This window comes from Rhinatrema bivittatum, chromosome 5 (assembly GCF_901001135.1).
Source record: "Rhinatrema bivittatum chromosome 5, aRhiBiv1.1, whole genome shotgun sequence".
Classification (NCBI taxonomy): Eukaryota; Metazoa; Chordata; class Amphibia; order Gymnophiona; family Rhinatrematidae; genus Rhinatrema; species Rhinatrema bivittatum.
Genome location: NC_042619.1, coordinates 363,271,158 through 363,288,700, shown reverse-complemented (window position 1 = coordinate 363,288,700; position 17,543 = coordinate 363,271,158). Strand labels below are relative to the sequence as shown.

General features: G+C 46.6%; 1 protein-coding gene across 1 annotated transcript in view; it reads right to left on the bottom strand.

Moving 5' to 3' along the window:
* Positions 1–17,543, bottom strand: part of ABCC4 (ATP binding cassette subfamily C member 4) — a 1,099,276-nt gene that overhangs the window by 586,168 nt on the left and 495,565 nt on the right. Inside the window, exon 19 of the mRNA XM_029604735.1 lies at positions 12,409–12,555. Within this exon, the coding sequence (XP_029460595.1) occupies positions 12,409–12,555 (147 nt within the window). The remainder of the gene's footprint in view (positions 1–12,408; positions 12,556–17,543) is intronic.

Below are 17,543 nucleotides of genomic sequence, written 5' to 3'. Positions count from 1 at the left end.
GATGGATCGGTATATGCAGGTATGCCTCTGACAGGTCTAATACCGTGAGGAATTCTCCTGGCTGTACTGCGGCCTTGACGGAGCGCAGAGTCTCCATGCGAAACCTCGGGACCCTTAAGTATCGATTGACTGACTTGAGGTCCAGAACTGACCGAAAGGTGCCCCCTTTCTTTGGTACCATGAAATAAATGGAATAGTGTCCAGAATTCACTTCCCAGGCAGGTACTGGGATGATGGCTTTCAAGGACAGGAGCCTCGCCAGGGTAGCTTCCAATGCTGCCTTCTTGTGTATGGGACAGGACGATTCCACAAACTTGTCCGGAGGGAGGTGATGAAAGTCCAGATAATATCCCTCCCGGATAATGGCGAGGACCCACTGGTCCGACATGATCTCGACCCATCTGGGGTAGAAGAGGGTTAACCTGCCCCCTATGGCTCCATCCCCCAGATGAATCGGCGGATTCTCATTGGGAGGCGTGGCCGAGACCCGAGCCCGGGCCTGCTCCCCTCTTGCGCTGCTTGGTCCGAAAGGACTGATTCCTGGCCTGAGGACGTGGTGCCTGGTAGCGACCCCTGTAAGGAACAAAGCGCTGGGAACTCCTGCCCCTGGAGGGCCTTGGAAAGGTGCGCTGGCCCCTTCTGAACCGATCTTCCAGCAGTCTGGGCACAGGAGAGGCACCCCATGTACTGGCCAGTTTATCAAGGTCGCTGCCAAATAGGAAAGAGCCCTTAAAGGGCAATTTGGTGAGGCGTGTTTTGGAAGGCGCATCAGCTGACCATCTCCGGATCCAGAGCTGCCTCCTGGCAGCTACGGAGGATGAAATCCCCTTAGCTGTTGTCCGGACTAGGTCAGATGCAGCATCCGTGAGGAACGAAAGAGCTGACTCCATGTCTGCTGCTGGAGCGTTGTTCCTAACCTGTGACAAACAGGCACGCGTCACCACTGTGCAGCAGGTCGCGATCCGCAAAGATAGAGCTGCCACCTCAAAGGTCTGTTTCAGAATGGCGTCCAGTCGCCGGTCATGAGGCTCCTTGAGGGCCATCCCCCCCTCAACTGGAATGGTAGTGCGCTTGACCACAGCGCTAATCAAGGTGTCCACCTGAGGGCACGCCAGCAGGTCCTGGATAGCCGGAGCCAATGGGTACATGCCCATCAGGGCCCGGCCCCCTTTGAAGGAAGCCGCTGGTGCCGCCCATTCTAAATCTATCAGTTGTTGTGCCGCTTGCAAGAATGGAAAATGGCGGGCTGTAGGACGAAGACCTTCCAACAGGGGGTTCTGCGCAGAGGGTACCGAAGCGCTGGGACCTGTAATATCCAACTCCGCCAGACACTGAGACACCAGGTCGGAGAGATCCTCCTTAGGGAAGAACCGCCTCATGGTTCTATATGGCTCAATCCCTGGGGGAAGTTCCCCCTCATCCGGGAGTTCGGACTCGTCCGGTGAAACCTCCTGGACTGATTGATCCGGACTGTCCAGCGGCAGGAGGTCCCGCTCACGATAAGGGCGTGAGGGTCCAGGAACAGGATCCACAGGAGCCGCCACCGCAGCAGCAGCCGCAGCAGTCGCAGCCACCGCAGGAACAACAGGAACAGCAGGAACCGCAGGGCCTGGATGGGAAGCCGTTTGCATCTGTACAAAGGCATGAATCCCCTTAAAGAGATCTATCCAGGAAATTGAAGCAGCCTCTAATCTCCGGGGTACAAGATCCCCCGGGATCCCCGATTGGTCGAGACTGCCCCCTAAATCCGGGGTAGCCCCTGGGGAACTATCAACAAATCGTGGCTGAGACCGGTCCCACAGCCTCCTCACATTGGGCACATAGGGAGTCTGGCTCATCACTGCACGTGGCTCTAAGCTGGCATGCAGAGCAGAGGCCAAGGGCTTTAATGCCTGAGGCAGGCGGTGCCGCCGCTGAAGACGCTGCTGCGTTCTGATCCATTGAAAAATATGCGCTGAATGCTTAATACAACAAGCGTGCAATAATAATAATATGCGGCAGCAATAGGCGCAACAGGCGCACAATAATAATAATATGCGGCAGCAATAGGAGCTTAATACAACAGGCGCACAATAATAATAATATGCGGCAGCAATAGGCGCTTAATACAACAGGCGCACAATAATAATAATAATATGCGGCAGCAATAGGCGCTCAATACAATAGGTGCACAATAACAACAATATGCGGCAGCAATAAGCGCTGAATACAACAGGTGTACAATAATAATAATATGTTCTCAGCAATAGGCGGCCAAGAAAACGGCTCAATTGTATGCAATATGCACTCAGCAATATGCAGTTAACAATACCCGCTCAATGGCTTTCAAATAGGCTCTCAGCAATAAGCGGTCAGTAATACACGCTCTATGGCATTCAATAGGCTCTCAGCAATAAGCGGTCAGTAATACCCGCTCTATGGCTTTCAATAGGCTCTCAGCAATAAGCGGTCAGGAATACACGCTCAATGGCATTCAATAGGCTCTCAGCAATATGCGGTTAGCAATACACGCTTAATGGCATTCAATAGGCTCTCTGCAATATGCGGTTAGCAATACATGCTCAGTGGCCTTCAATATGCACTCAGCAACAGGCGGTTTAGCAATACACGCTCAGTGGCATTCAATATGCTCTCAGCAACAGGCGGTTTAGCAACACACGCTCAGTGGCAGTCCATAGGCTCACAACAGTAAGCTGTTAGCAATACACGCTCAGTGGCATTCAATATGCTTTCATTAACAGGCGGTTAGTAATACACGCTCGGTGCATATGCTCACAACAATAAGGCAATATACGCACAAGGAGGAATAGAGCCGCGCCTATTACGGGCGCTCAATACCTGAACAAGGCCCCAAAATGGCGTCCTCCATGGCGTGCCACGCCGCCGATCCTCTGCTCCTCGGAGACCAGAAATAAGAAATGTACGCCTTACCTGATCCTCGGCGCTTCCCAGCTGGAACCCGGGCGGTCTCCGGCTGCGGGGGGAGAGGGCAAGTACCTTCACCGCCGCGATTGAGGATATGCACCCGCTGCCTCGTCCGCGCCGGGACCGAGGCGCCTCGAAGCCTCACCCGAACCTCGCCCGGGGGCTGTGTCCCTGCTGCGATTCGGCCGGACCGAGGACTTACACCTCCGGGGTCATCACGGAAATCACCCCGGGAAACTCAACTGGGGGAGGGACCTTAGGGTATCACCGCAGGAGTGCGGGGCTCGATGCTATAGAAGTTTTAGTAAGTAGAAAAAGAAAAGAAAAGTAGATTTGGAAAACACGCTCAGCTAGCGTGCAAGCTCTCCAAACTGCTTTGGAGATGGAAATTACTGAGTTGCTACGCTTCCTGTGGGGATATATATACCCCGTGCTGACGTCAGATCTGTCTCCAACTGCTAGCACGCGGATACTATCCCATTCGTTCTGAGTCCATCTGGCTACACGCCAGGAATAGGAAATCTTTTTCCAGTTATTTATGCCAGCTTATCACCCACTTCAAATGCCTATTGTGAGACTTCTCTAAAGGCAAGTCAGAGTCATGCAACTTAAAAAAATGCAGCAAGCTTCCTAGATATACATTTTAGGTCCATTTCCTAAAAGTAGTTAAATTCTGTGTCTAGACAAAACTGTTTTGAAGAGAGAATCCATCAAAATGTCCATTACATTACAAATGGGTCAAAACAGAACGGCAAATACTGATGATCATCCAAATTTTCAGCCAGCAAGCAAGGTTTTCTAGATCCTAGATTGCAGTCCGATGAACCCCATTCATGGATGACTAGGGTCAGGGTTTGTCACAACACATTTTCAGGTCGTGCCTATTTACATACATTCAAAAAAAGCCAATGCTCTGGATCCACCTCTGGATCCTCACCTAACAAGAAATTTCTACTTACCTGATAATTTCATTTTCCTTAGTGTAGACAGATGGACTCAGGACCAGTGGTTTATGCACCTCTGCCAGTAGATGGAGACAGAGCAAGCTGACAACACAGTACATATACTCCTGCAGTGACATCAGCCTGCCAGTATTCTCTTCAAAAGCAACTGTGAACAGACTAGCAAAAATCTTGATTAAAAACAAGTCAACCATTACTGTACTTAACCAATAGGAAACACTGAACTCAGGTAATGAATGTAAGTGCCACAATCTAGGGACTGGATGAACACTTACCAGTAACTCCTGGAACAGATAGCCCCACAGGAGAACCATGAAATCAACCATGTGGCAGCCAAGGGCAGGAAGCTGAGTCCATCTGTCTACACTAAGGAAAACAAAATTATCAGGTAAGCAGTAAAATCTCATTTCCTGGCATGCAGACAGATGGACTCAGGACCAGTGGGATGTACCCAAGCTAACACCACCGTGCAAAGGCAGCATCCTCCTGAGCCTGCACATCCAGATGATAATACCTGGAAAAAGTTTGTAAGGAGGACCACGTCGCAGCTCAGAAAATGTTGACAGTAGTCAACAAGCAAACTCCACCCATGACACTGCCTGAGCCCTAGTGGAATGAGCCCTGAGTAGGCAATGGCTTATCAGCCTCCACATAAGCGGAGCTATTGTAGCCCACGAAGCTGGTTCACCCTGCTTCTTTTCACCATGAAGGAAAGGTTTAGAAACTTCTAGATACTGCACTACATATCTCTTGACATTCAAGGGACGCAACAAGCAATACTCTTCTGCATCTTTTCCCTTATCCAATGACGGCAAGGAAATGGACTGACTCAAGTGAAAATCCAAGACCACTTTATGCAAGAAAAAGGGAAAAGTACGCAGCTGTAACACTCCTGAAATCACCTGAAGAAATGGCTCCCGGCAAGACAAGGCTTGCAGCGCAGAAATTCGACGCACAGAACGTATTGCCACCAGAAACACCGTTTTTAATGTCAATACCTGCAAGGAAAGGCCAAGCAGAGGTCAAAAAGTAGGGCTTGCCAAGAAATCCAACACCAGGTTAAGACTCTACAATGGAACCAGTAACCTCAAGGGAGGATGAAGATGATTCAACCCTTCAAGAAATGAGCCATATCAGGATGAGACAATAAGGATTCACCATTGAACTAGCCTCTGAAACAGGCAAGAGCCGCAACCTGTACCTTCAAGGAATTAAGGGCCAACCCCTTATTTAACCCATCCTGCAAAAATTCCAAAATGAGCGGGACCTTTCTTTGAAAAAGGAAGAACACCTCAATCCTCGCACCAATACACAAACACTCGCCAAACCCGCACATAGGTTAAGGAAGTTGAGAACTTCTGAGTATGTAGCAAGCTGGCAATCACTGCAGAATAACCACACTTCAATAAGTAAGCCCTTTCAAGGGCCATACCATATGACACAATCGAGTCAGAACTTCTTGAAGGACAGGCCCCTGTTGCAACAGCTCCTTGTGCAACAGAAGACGAAGGAGAGCCTCCCAAGAGTCTTCACAGATCCGCATGCCATGGTCGTCTTGGCCAAGCCGGTGCCACCAGGAGCACCATCCCTCTGTAGCCTTCGATCCTGCTAACTATTCTGCCCAACAGGAGCCACGGGAGAAAGCCATACAGCAGCTTGATTTCCAGCCAGACTTATACGAGAGCATCGATATCCAAGAACTTTGAATCTGTCCTGCGACTGAAGAAGCAAGGGACCCTTGCATTGCGACAAGTAGCCAACAGGTCCAGGAACAGAAGGCTCCAGCGATCCACTATCAGCTGAAATGCCTCATTCCGACAACACCCATTCTCCCGGGTCCAGACTCTCCTGGCTGAGAAAGTCTGCTCTTTCATTGTATTTTCCTACAATGTGAGAGGCGGAGATCTTCTGGAGATGCCCTTCCACCCATTCCATAAGTTGGTCTATTTCCAGTGACACTTGCTGGCCATTGGTTCCTCTCTGCCAATTGATGTAAGCCACTGTAATTGCATTGTCCAACATTATTTGGACCGCTTGACCCTGCAGTCTGTCACTGAACTGCAAGCATGCCAAGCAGACCGCCCCAGCTTCTAGGCAATTGATGTTCTGAAGAGACTCTTCTGTGTTCCAGCGCCCTTAATTCCTGACAGTGCACTCCCCAACCCTGGAGACTTGCATCTGTCATGAGTATCAACCAGTTCGACATCATCAGGGAAACTCCCTTTTTTAGATGAACCTCTTGGAATCACCACTGCAGGTGAGAGCAGATTATCATCAGCAAGTGGAGCCGAACCGAAAAAGCCTGTGACTGTGGGTTCCAATGAGACAGCAGGGAGTGCTGAAGAGGACGCATATGCACTCCTGCCCATGGCACCACATCCAGGGGTTGCCGCCATCAAGCCAAGTACCTGAAGAAAGGACCTCACTGTCAGGCATATAGCGTGCACCAAAAGACGTACATGCGACAACTTTTGAAGCTGAGCGTCCAAGCAGGAAGACTTTGCCCTGCCTCGTGTTGAACCGATCACCCAGGTACTCCGACTGAGAAGGATAAAGACTGCTCTTGGCTAGGTTCACTACCCAACCAAGCTCCTGCAACAAGAAGATCACCTTTCAGGTCACCAGGTAGCTCTCTTCCAGAGACTTTATTTATTTTATTTATTTGAAACTTTTATATACCGGTATTAGTATGCATACATCATACCGGTTCACATTGTAACTAAAGGCAGAAATTACAATCAACAGGGAGGGGAAACAAGGAGGATTATACATAGAGCAGGGGGCATAGAAATTAAATCATTAAAACTGTAACGGGCTATTTACAGGACTATATACAAATTTAAGCAGGTTACTTACAGGAAAAGTGTAAAAGAGGGTTCAATTAAGGCAGGGGCTGGTAGGGGGGGGGAGGAGGGGTGGAGAATTAGTTAGGGTAGAGGGGGAAGGAGGTGAAGATTAGTCAGGGTAGGCTTGTCGGAAGAGCCATGTTTTAAGTTTTTTTCTGAACTTGGAGTAACATGGCTCCAGCCTGAGTGTGGTGGGGAGGGCGTTCCATTGTTTAGGGCCTGCAATGGATAGAGCGCGATCCCTAGTTGAGGTGAGATGGGCTTTTTTTAAGGGGGGAATGGAGAGGGTGCCTTTATTGACAGTTCGAGTGGGTCGTTCAGTGCGTATGGGACAAAAGGGTTCATCTAGCCAGTTAGAGTTGTATGAGTGGATGGATTTGTGTACTATGGTTAAGATTTTAAAGAGAATTCGGGATGCGATGGGGAGCCAGTGGAGTTCTTTGAGTATAGGAGTGATGTGATCAGCTTTCCGTGAGTTGGTGATGACCCTGGCGATGATGACTTGGCACAAATCAGTCAGTCGTCCAAATATAGGTTGTGCTAGGATCCCATCCTTCCTAAACATTGCGGCCACCACCACCAAAACCTTGGAAAAAGTTCTGGGAGTGGTGGCTAGACCCCAAAAGGTATTGCCCAAAACTGATAATGGTGCTCCAGTACCGTGAAACGCAGAAAACGTTGGTGCTCTAACTGGATGGGAATAAGTGGGAAGGTCTCGGACAGATCCAGACAGATTAGATATTCCCCCGACAGCACAGCCATTATCACCGAGCGCAAGGTTTCCATATGATAATGAGTCACCTGCAAATGATGGTTGACTCCTTTGAGATCCAGGATGAGATAAAGGATCCTTCTTGGTCTTGGCAAAATAAATGAAATATCGCCCCATTCTTTCCTGAGCCGTAGGCACTGGAGCCACAGCCCTCAGTCTGAGAAGCCTTGATAGGGTAAATGCCACTGCCTGCTTCTTCTGCGGGGAGTGGCAAGGAGATACCATGAACATGTCCCAAGGAACACTGCAAAGTTCCAATGCATATCCTTCTTGTATCTCCTCCAGGACCCACTGATCCGATGTGATTTCGACTCACCTCTGATAAAAGAGAGAAAGATGTCCCCCATCTCTTGTCTCTGGGTATGGTCAACAAACCTTCATTGTGAGGCTTGGAAGGATCTGCCACCCGAGCCAGCATCTCTCTTGGGTTGTCTGGGATGAAAGGACTGAGACCTGCTGAATGGCCAAGTCCTCTGAAAGGTCGACCCTCTGTAGGGACGAAACTGCTTGGAACCCCCCTAAGATGACTCATCATACCAAAGGTGCGCTGCAACTGCTTCTTATCCTCCGACAACCAAGGAACCAGGGATTCGCCCCACTTACTAGTCAGTTTCTCCAAATCGCTCCCAAACAAGAAGGAACCTTTAAAGGGCAACTTCTTAAGACTAGCTTTGGAGGCCACGTTGGTCAACCAATTACGCAGCCATAATTGACATCTGGCCACTATTGAATCCACTCCCCTAGCCAAGGTACGTACCAAATCGCAGCCCGCATCTGTTAAAAAGGCAGCGGGCTCCATAACTGTTCTGAAGTTCAACCCCTAAATCAACCTCCTGAGAGAGAAGCTGATAAGAGCGAGCCACCAGAGCACAACAGGAAACTATCTGCAATGTCATTGCCACTGCATCAAATGCTTGTTTAAGAATGGCCTCAATTCGCCTATCATGTACATCTTTCGAGGCCGCTCCTCCCTCCATGGGAATAGTCATCCGCTTAGAGACAGCACAGACCAGAGCGCCCACTTTCAGAAAACGCAAACGCTCACTGACCACTGGATCAAGGGGCTACAGGCCTTCCAATCTCCGACCCCCTTTGAAATTTGTCTCTGGAGGGTACCATTCAAGATCCATCAATTCTTGAATAGCTTCCATAACAGGGAAAAAACAAGAGGCTTTGCGCAAAAAAACCCAAAATGGGATTCTTCTTTGGCTCAGACATGGAATTTGCTCCAGGTATTTCCAGCATTTTCAAAGTCAGGGAAATCGGCCCAGCAGTTCATCTCTATGAAAGAACCACAACAAGGTTCGATATGGTTCTAGTCCCGGAGGAATTTCCCCATCTTCCAAGGAGTCAGGATCTGCCTCATTAGTGCTATCTGGGTTCCTATTGGGAATACCTACACTAACCAAGGTGTGCTGCAGTGCTTAAAAATAAGACTGGAAGAGGGAGGAACCACTGGCTGAGGATCTGACCTGACAGGATTGGTCGAAGCTGAGGACTGCGCCTGAAGAAAGGATTGCAGTCCTTGAAAAAACTCTACCCAAGAAAAGGCAGAAGGATCCTGGCCAAAACCAGAAGGTACTGGTCAGGGCCCACTGAGCTGCCATCTCCTGTAGAGGAACCCGTTAAGGGAGTGCCAAAGTCCAGCGTACCTCCAGACAAATCTTTAGCCCGACCATTATCAGGTTGGGAAGAACCAGGCTTAGCAGGGAGAATTGTCTTCCTCTGTTTTTGCTAAGCCTGGTTCTTCCCAACCTGATAATGGTCGGGCTAAAGATTTGTCTGGAGGTACGCCAGACTTTGGCACTCCCTAGCTGCAGTGCCAACTCGCTTTCATACATAGAATTAAATAGTCAAATAGCGGATACATTTTTTTGTTTGTTTTTTACTGGACTAATATAATATAGCAGTGAGTAGCTTATATATTTTTCTGGTGTGCCCAGTCTGTTCTGATTATTTTAGATTACAAAAAATATTTGGGCAATATGGATCAAAATATGATAAAATATATCTTAAGTGAGATTTCCAAATTTATTTTCAAATCTTTTAAATTTAAATTTCCATAAGAATATATCTCAGACTCTACTGAAAAGTGTCAGTCTTAAAGACCGTACATGCCTAACAGTTATACACAAAAGTCTGCACAAGCATCAAAATTGTAATGGCACCCAAAACTACAAAAGAAGGAACAGAATGGTACATACCTCCCCACCCCCACCCCCACCCCCAAGAGATACAGGAAATATGTAGAGGAATCTGCTTCCACAGTTTTCAATTTCCCACCTCACAATCAGACACATGCTCAAATTTTCCTTGTAAGTAAAATATTGCACCAATATCCCTCACAGCAAATCCTTGCTTTTCCCTGGGAGTATTGTTAAAATAAGTACCCCAAATGGAACAAAAATCTCAGTTGAACACTTGAATGCTCTTCCTGCTCGAAGAGCGTGTAACAATGATGATGAAGAATTCCTGTCAGTTCTGATTCCTTAATTGATAATAGTTCTGTAATTATCAGTCAATAAAACTGAATCTTCCACAGCGTTAAGTCTGGAGGACATAATTATAGCAAAAGTGACTTCCAAGTTTAAAGCAAGATGCATGCACATATAGTGGATACGTTTCAAAGCAATTTCTGCAGGTAAAACAGTGCTTTCCCCTGCAGAAAGGGCCTTTTGCAAAACTGCCCACCTGGCAAGAGGCAAATCCTGTACATGCACTAAGTTTACCTGGATTGGATGAAGGCATTCCTGGGGGCAGGGTTGCGGAGGGGCTTGCACTCATGTTCATACTTTACCATTTTCAAACTTATGTACGTAAATGTTCCCAGTAAAACGCTGTACACAAATCAGCAGGTAGTTGTGGCGTGATAATTTTCAGAGGGAACGCACACAAGTAATTTCCCTTGGAAAACTGGTGTACACTATTCAGATAACGGACTTCAATTTATATGGGCTGTTGCAAATTACCCCCATATAGAGCACATTACGGACATAAAAAAGGGTTCAATTAGCTCAAGTATGAAACCTGTGAGCAGAACCACCAAATGTGAAAGCTTCAACCAAATATTAAAACAAAAAATGCTTGTGTTAAAAAGATGCAGGAAAGCTACCCACATTTTTGCCACTTTACAAAATGACTTACATGTCGATTATGGATGAGTTGGACTTTAGATCACATCCACCGCAATACAAAGGCACTGGTGCCTGATCTAGGAATATCTGGTAGTAGAGGTGGGTCCTGGTTTCTGGCCGCAAACCATAACCTGACTTTTTCAGATTCCATTTGGAATACTGTGCACAATTCTGGAGACCGCACCTTCAAAAGGTATACACCGGTCAGAGTTGGTGCAGAGGGTGGCTACTAAAATGGTCTGTTGTATTCGCTCTAATGAATATGGGGACAGACAAAGATATAAACATGTACACCCTAGAGGAAAGGTGGGATAGGGAAGATATGACAGAGGCATTTAAATATCTCAAAGGTTTCCATGCACGGGAGGTAAGCATCTTCCAACAGAAAGAAGGCTCTAGAACAAGGGATTATGGTAGGAGGGTGAAAGGAGGTAGACTCAGGAGTAATATTAGGAAATATTTCTTTACTGAAAGTGTAGTGGATGCATGAAACAGCCTCCCAATGGAAGTGGTGGAGAGGAAAACACTGTCTGAATTCAAAAAAGCATGAGACAAACACAGGAGTCTCCAAAGGAGTGATGGAACTGTAACGCTAAATTAGTTGGCTGGAGGGGCAGATTAGATGGGTCATGCAGTGTTTCTGCCATCATGTTTCTGTGTTTCTAATTAGGAACAAAATAAAGTCTGTCACCCTTGACTTGCTTCTCTTATAACAAAGTTTTAATTTAAAAAATTCCAATCATGGATCTCAGAAAATCAGAAACTTGCCCAAAAAAACATGGTTCAGCACCTGTCCCTTTAGATTAAGATAAACACCCAGAAGTCAGAGCATCTCTAATTTTGATTAGTAAACTGTTGGAATCTGCCAGCCAATGTTTTTCTTTTTATTGTGTCCTCATCTTCTGATGTTCTAGCTTAGGAGCCTATACAGAGAGTTCAACTTCTTCCTTGAAGATCTCTTCCTTTGTTATCTTCCAAAGTTAAAGAGAACTCAGATCTTAATAACAAAACATTTACTGAAAGATAAACAGTTTGACACTCACTGCGAATGGCATGATACTGAAGACAGCCGCACAGAGAGAAGACCTGATACAACTGTGATGAGAAACTCAGAGCTCAGTCAAGGCAGATGACTGCAGCCATAGAGGAAGTTGTGACTGCCAACAGATAGCAGAAACCAGCATTTGGAGGGAAAGGAAGCAAGGTGAAAAGAGTGATGCATCTAGGAATCTGCAGAGGATCCAGGAGAGCAGCAAGCTTGTCCAAAGCCAGTTCCAAACCAAACTTTCAGCAGGAAGAAAGGGCTCCCAAGAGGCAACAGATCAATAGGAAGAAGCAAAAGAACACAGACAAAGAGTGAGCAAACAGGAACAGATCCAATCAGAAGCTCAGCAAAATGTAAACAATAACCAATGAGGTTTAACTCTATAACATACAGAGAGCCTAAGCTCAGCAATGACATAAATTGATGCAAGTAGCAGCATACTAAAGAAACACATACACACATGTATTCAAATATGCTGCAGAGGCAGAACACTTTTACTAAAGTAAAATGATGCATTTCTCACTTGTATCATCATGTCAACTAAAAGCTATTATTGACTGGATGCATGAATACAAATACTTTCTGCATGGGCTGAAAGATATCAGAAAAGCCAAAAAATGTTGTTGCCCTGTTAAATCCAACCCAGTTTGTGTGTCCTTCACTGAGCCTCTGCATTCTTCTGACTCATGGCACAGGTAAGAGGTTCAATGCATATCCAACTTACCTATAGGATTTCTGTCAAAGAACAGCACTGGAGCCTTCAGAAGTGCCTCAAACATTTGGTTGTGCAGAGACTGAGCAGACCCAACAAGGACTTGGAACACCAAAACACTTCTAATTACACCAAACACAATTGTAGCTAAGGTTAAACCTAAAATGACAAAGACATTAATTTATTTAGACATTTTATATACTATTGTTCCATGTAAAGATCACAACCGTTTACAAAGTGACATTCACAGTTATAACTCAACAGACAAAGATTGGATACAGGGGTGATATTCATATCCGGGCATTAATATCTATCAAGTTAAATTTTCTAGTACATATTAAATTGATCTAGTACATATGGCAAAGAGTATGGATAATTAAAACAAAATGATATTTTTCACATCTTAGTCAGTGGGGTGTTTTGAGAATCTTGCATTCTCTCATTTGGTTTATTCTTCATAATTCTATTATTATCTTTTGTCCTTCTGATCTTAGTAGTTGCTGTAGGGCAGTGGTGGCGAACCTATGGCACGCGTGCCAGAGGGTACACTCAGAGCCCTCTCTGTGGGCATGCGTGCCATCACTAGGGTTGCCAACCGTCCGTCCGGAAGAGGCTGCAGGGCTGCCAGCAGTCGAAGATTGGAGAGATTCTGCGTGCCGCCGCCAGAGGCTAGGCCAGTGGGGCCGAAGATCGGAGAGACGCTGTGCACCGCCGCCAGAGGCCAGGCCACCGGAGGCTGAAGAGTTGGAGAGACCTTGTGCGCTGCCGCCGGAGACCAGGCCGGCAGAGCCAAAGATCGGAGAGATGCTATGCGCCGCAGTCGGAGGCCAGGCCAGCAGAAGCTGAAGAGTTGGAGAGACCCTGTGCGCCGCCGCCGGAGGCCAGGCTGGCGGGGCCAAAGATCGGAGAGATGCCGCCAGTGGAGGCTGAAGAGTTGGAGAGTCCCTGCGTGCCACCCCCGGAGGCCAGGCCAGTAGCGGCTGATAAGCAGAGGCCAGGGTTATTGGGCCAATGAGAAGAGGCTCCACGTGAGCTTGTGTGTGTATGAGTGGCAGCTTTGTGAGCCTGTGGTGGAACGGATGAATGAGTGGCAGCTTTGTGTGCCTGTGGTAGAATGGATGCATGAGTAGCAGCTTTGTATGTGCCTGTGGTAGAATGGGTGCCTGGGTGCGTGAGTGAGAGCTTGTGTGTGTGTGTGGTACAATGGGTGCATGAGTAGCAGCTTTGTGTGTGTATGTGTAGTAGAATAGGTGGCTGGGTGCATGAGTGGCAGCTTTGTGTGTGTGTGGTAGGATGGGAGCAAGAGCATGTGTGTGTGATTGAGAGCTTGTATGTAAGTGAGAGAGCATGTGTGTGATTGAGAGAAAGACTGGTCAGAGGTGATGTGTTTCTGTGAGAGACAGACTGGTAAGGAAGATGACTAGTGCGAATTTGTGTGTGAGAGACAGAGACTGGTCAGCGAGGTGACTGGTGTGTGCGTGGGAGAGACAGATTGGTCAGGGAGATGACTGGTGTGTGGGACAGACAGAGACTGGTCAGCGAGGTGACTGGTGTGTGCGTGGGAGAGACAGACTGGTCAGGGAGGTGACTGGTGTCTGTCAGAGAGACAGAAACTGGTCAGCGAGTTGACTGGTGTGTGTGAGTGTGAGAGAGACAGAGACTGGTCAGCAAGGTGACTGGTGTGTGTGGGTGAGTGTGTGAGAGACAGAGACTGGTCAGCGAGGTGACTGGGTTGTATGAGAGAGACAGGGGCTGGTCAGGGAGGTGACTGGTGTGTGAGAGAGAGAGAGAGAGAGAGACAGAAACTGGACAGGGAGGTGACTGGTGTGTGTGAGAGAGACAGGCTGGTCAGGGAGGAGACTGGTGTGTGTGTGTGTGTGTGTGAGGAAGAGACTCTAGTTAGGGAGGTTACTGGTCTGTGTGAGACAGAGACTGTGTGTGAGTGACTGGTTGTGGGCCCTAAGGAAGAGGACTGAGGACAGAGCTTCAGCAGCCACTGCTGCTTCCGGTGCGTGCTATTGGCCTGCAAGGGAAAGCAGTAGGAGAGTTTCTGGAGAGGGTAAGTAAAGGTGGCTTTTTAAGTTTATTTTTCTTGATTGACTGCCATTTTAATTATTGAGTATTATGTGATGCTGCTGTTTTGAAATATTTTATTGATATTTGGACAATTTGTAATAATTTTTATGAGTTTTTGTTTGATGTTATTCTGTTCATCAGCTGTTTTGTAACATTTATTAGAATAGTTTTACAATTATTTCTGAGTGGGGATCTATAGCAGCTTGGCTTGCTGTTTTCCTAATAAGAGGTGTATTAGTGTTTAGGGCCTGGTTAAATATTTGTAGTGTTGCCTTTTCATATATAAGGTTGTTACTGTTTGAGTGTGTTCCATAATACAGGTTTAACTTTGTGCGGATTAGTTTGTGTGCATTATTATGTTAAGTGCTTTATTTCTCTTTCCATTTTGCATTGCATACAGAGTGGCTTTTTTGGTTTTCCATTCCAGTATGTCTCCATATTTATAATTTGTGGTCTTTCTGTACTTGGTGAAGGTCAGTTCTGGGTGTGTGACTGAGGTGATGTATTTTACTAGCATGTAGGCATTTGTATTTATTTTATTTATTTATTTATTTATTTACTTACTTTTGTATACCGACATTCGTTGGGGTACATCACATCAGTTTACATGTTGGCATGGAGAAATAGTGGGACGAACGTGTCCTACTGTTTTACATGGAGTGGAGGCACAGCAACAGTTAATACATTTTGCAGTGTTGAACATCGAGAATTAATTCAAAAAGTTCAATGTGGTGGTTTGATTAGATCAGCTCACCAGAGTAATATCTGTAGTTATCTGCATGGGGAGGTTTGTACATGGGAGATTTATTGGGGTTTATTGGGGTATGCGGACATATCTGGGATAAAGTGGGATTGAGACGTTTTCATTTTTTTTATTGTGGGGTTGGGGTGGAGGGGGGGGTGGGGGGTGGGGGGTTAAGCTTGAGGGAGGAAAGGCTTTTTGGAATAGCCAGGTTTTTAGGGGTTTTTTTGAAGGACTGTGTAGAGGTCTCCATTCTGAGTTGTTTAGGGAGAGTGTTCCATAGGGAAGGGCCTGCTATTGATATGGCGCGCTCTCTGGTTGCGGTGAGGTGTGCTTGCTTTGCGGAGGGAATGTTTAGCAGTCCGGTGTTCTTTGATCTAAGGTTTCTTTGGGTGTGAAGGTGGTGGAAGGTGTTTTTTAGCCATTCTGTGTCTTCATTGTGTTTTGATTTGTGTATTAGAGAGAGGGCTTTGTATTGTATTCTGTGGGTTATTGGGAGCCAGTGAAAGACTTTGAGGATCGGTGTGATGTGGGCTGATCTATTGTTGTTTGTTAGGCATCTGGCTGCTGCATTTTGGAGTAGTTGCAATGGTTTGAGGGTGGAGGAAGGGAGTCCGAGTAGGAGAGAGTTGCAGTAGTCCAGTTTGGAGAATAGGAGGGATTGAAGTACTGTCCTATAATCCTGGCTGAGGAGGAGGGGTTTGCTTTTCTTGAGAACTTGTAACTTGAAGTAGCCGTCTTTTATTGTTGCGGTGATGTGTTTTTTTAGGTTGAGCTCGGAATCCAATGTAACACCTAGGTCTTTTGCTTCGGTGATGCATTGGCTTGGTGGTTGGGTGGGTGTGGGAGTTTGGCTGTTCTTTGTGCGGTGCTTGTTTGATATGTATAGTATTTCGGTTTTTGAGTGATTGAGTGTGAGGGAAAGCTGCGTGAGTGTGAGGGAAAGCTGCGTGAAGTTTCCCATTGCAGTAGGGTTCATTGTAGGTTTTCTTTTATGGGGAGTAGTATCTGAACGTTGTCGGCGTAGACGAAGTATTGGAAGTTTAGGCTGGAGAGGACTTTGCAGAGGGGGAAGCATGTATATATTGAATAGGGTGGAGGATAGGGAGGATCCTTGTGGGACGCCATGGGGGAGTGGGAAGGGTTTCGATTCGCTGTTGTTTAGTCGGACTTTATATGATCTGTTAGTTAAGTAGGATTCAAACCATTTAATGGATTTGTCACCAAGTCTAATTTCTGTTAACTGTGATAGTAGAGAGTTGTGGTTGATGGTGTTGAATGCGGCAGAGATGTCCAGTAGTATCAGGAGGTAGGAGTGTCCGGCATCAAGGCCTCTCAGGGCGGTGTCTGTGAGGGACATTAGTAGAGTTTCCGTGCTGAGTGATTTCCTGAATCCATGTTGAGTGGGGGAGAGGACTTTGTGTGTTTCGAGGTGATCCGAGAGTTGTCGGTTGACAATTTTTTCTAGGATCTTTGCAATGAAGGAGAGGTTCGAGATGGGTCTGTAGTTAGCAGAGTCGGAAGGATCCAGTTGCAGTTTTTTTAGTATGGGTTTGATCACGGCGCATTTCAGGGCTTCAGGATAGAGGCCTTGGTCGAGGGATGTGTTTATTATGTTGGCTATTGGTTTAGCGATAACTTCAGGGATTAGCTTGAGGGTTTTTACTGGGATGGGATCCAGGGGGTGGGCTGCTGGGTTGATTTTTTGGATGATCTTTTTTACTTCTGTTGAGGCGATGAGGTCAAATGTAGTCCAGGTGGGGGATGCTGTGTCGTGGAGATTCGGCTTATTCGGGCTTGTTGGTGGGTTAGTTGGTATTCATTTTGAAATTTTGTCCGTGAAGTATTGGGTGAGATTCTCACAAGCTTTCGTTAAGTCTTCCATTGGCAATGGGTTGAGGCTTGGTTGGGTCAGGTTGGAGACAAAGTTGAAAAGAACTTTGGGGTTGTGTTGGTGGATTTTCTTTGAGTAGTATTCTCTTTTGGCTTTGTTGGTGTCTGCTCTGTATATGTGGAGCAGTGTTTTGTATCTGTCAAGGTGTAGCGTGGAAGGATGCCTTCGCCATTTTTTTCTCCGCTTGTCTGAGACGTCGTTTGGTGGTTTTTAGTTCGGGGGTGTACCAAGGAGTTTTATGTGGGTTGTCCGTGTTGATGATTTTGGAGATCATGGGGCATTTGGTTGTGTTTTCTCAATAAGACATGCATTAGTGGTAAATTACTGTATTTTCATAAGGAGGGGTATTGTGCCTGCCAGTAAAGGGAGTTTGTTTTGCTTTTTCTAAGATGTCATCAGAACCAGAATATCTTTTTTTGTATGGTGAGTTGTACG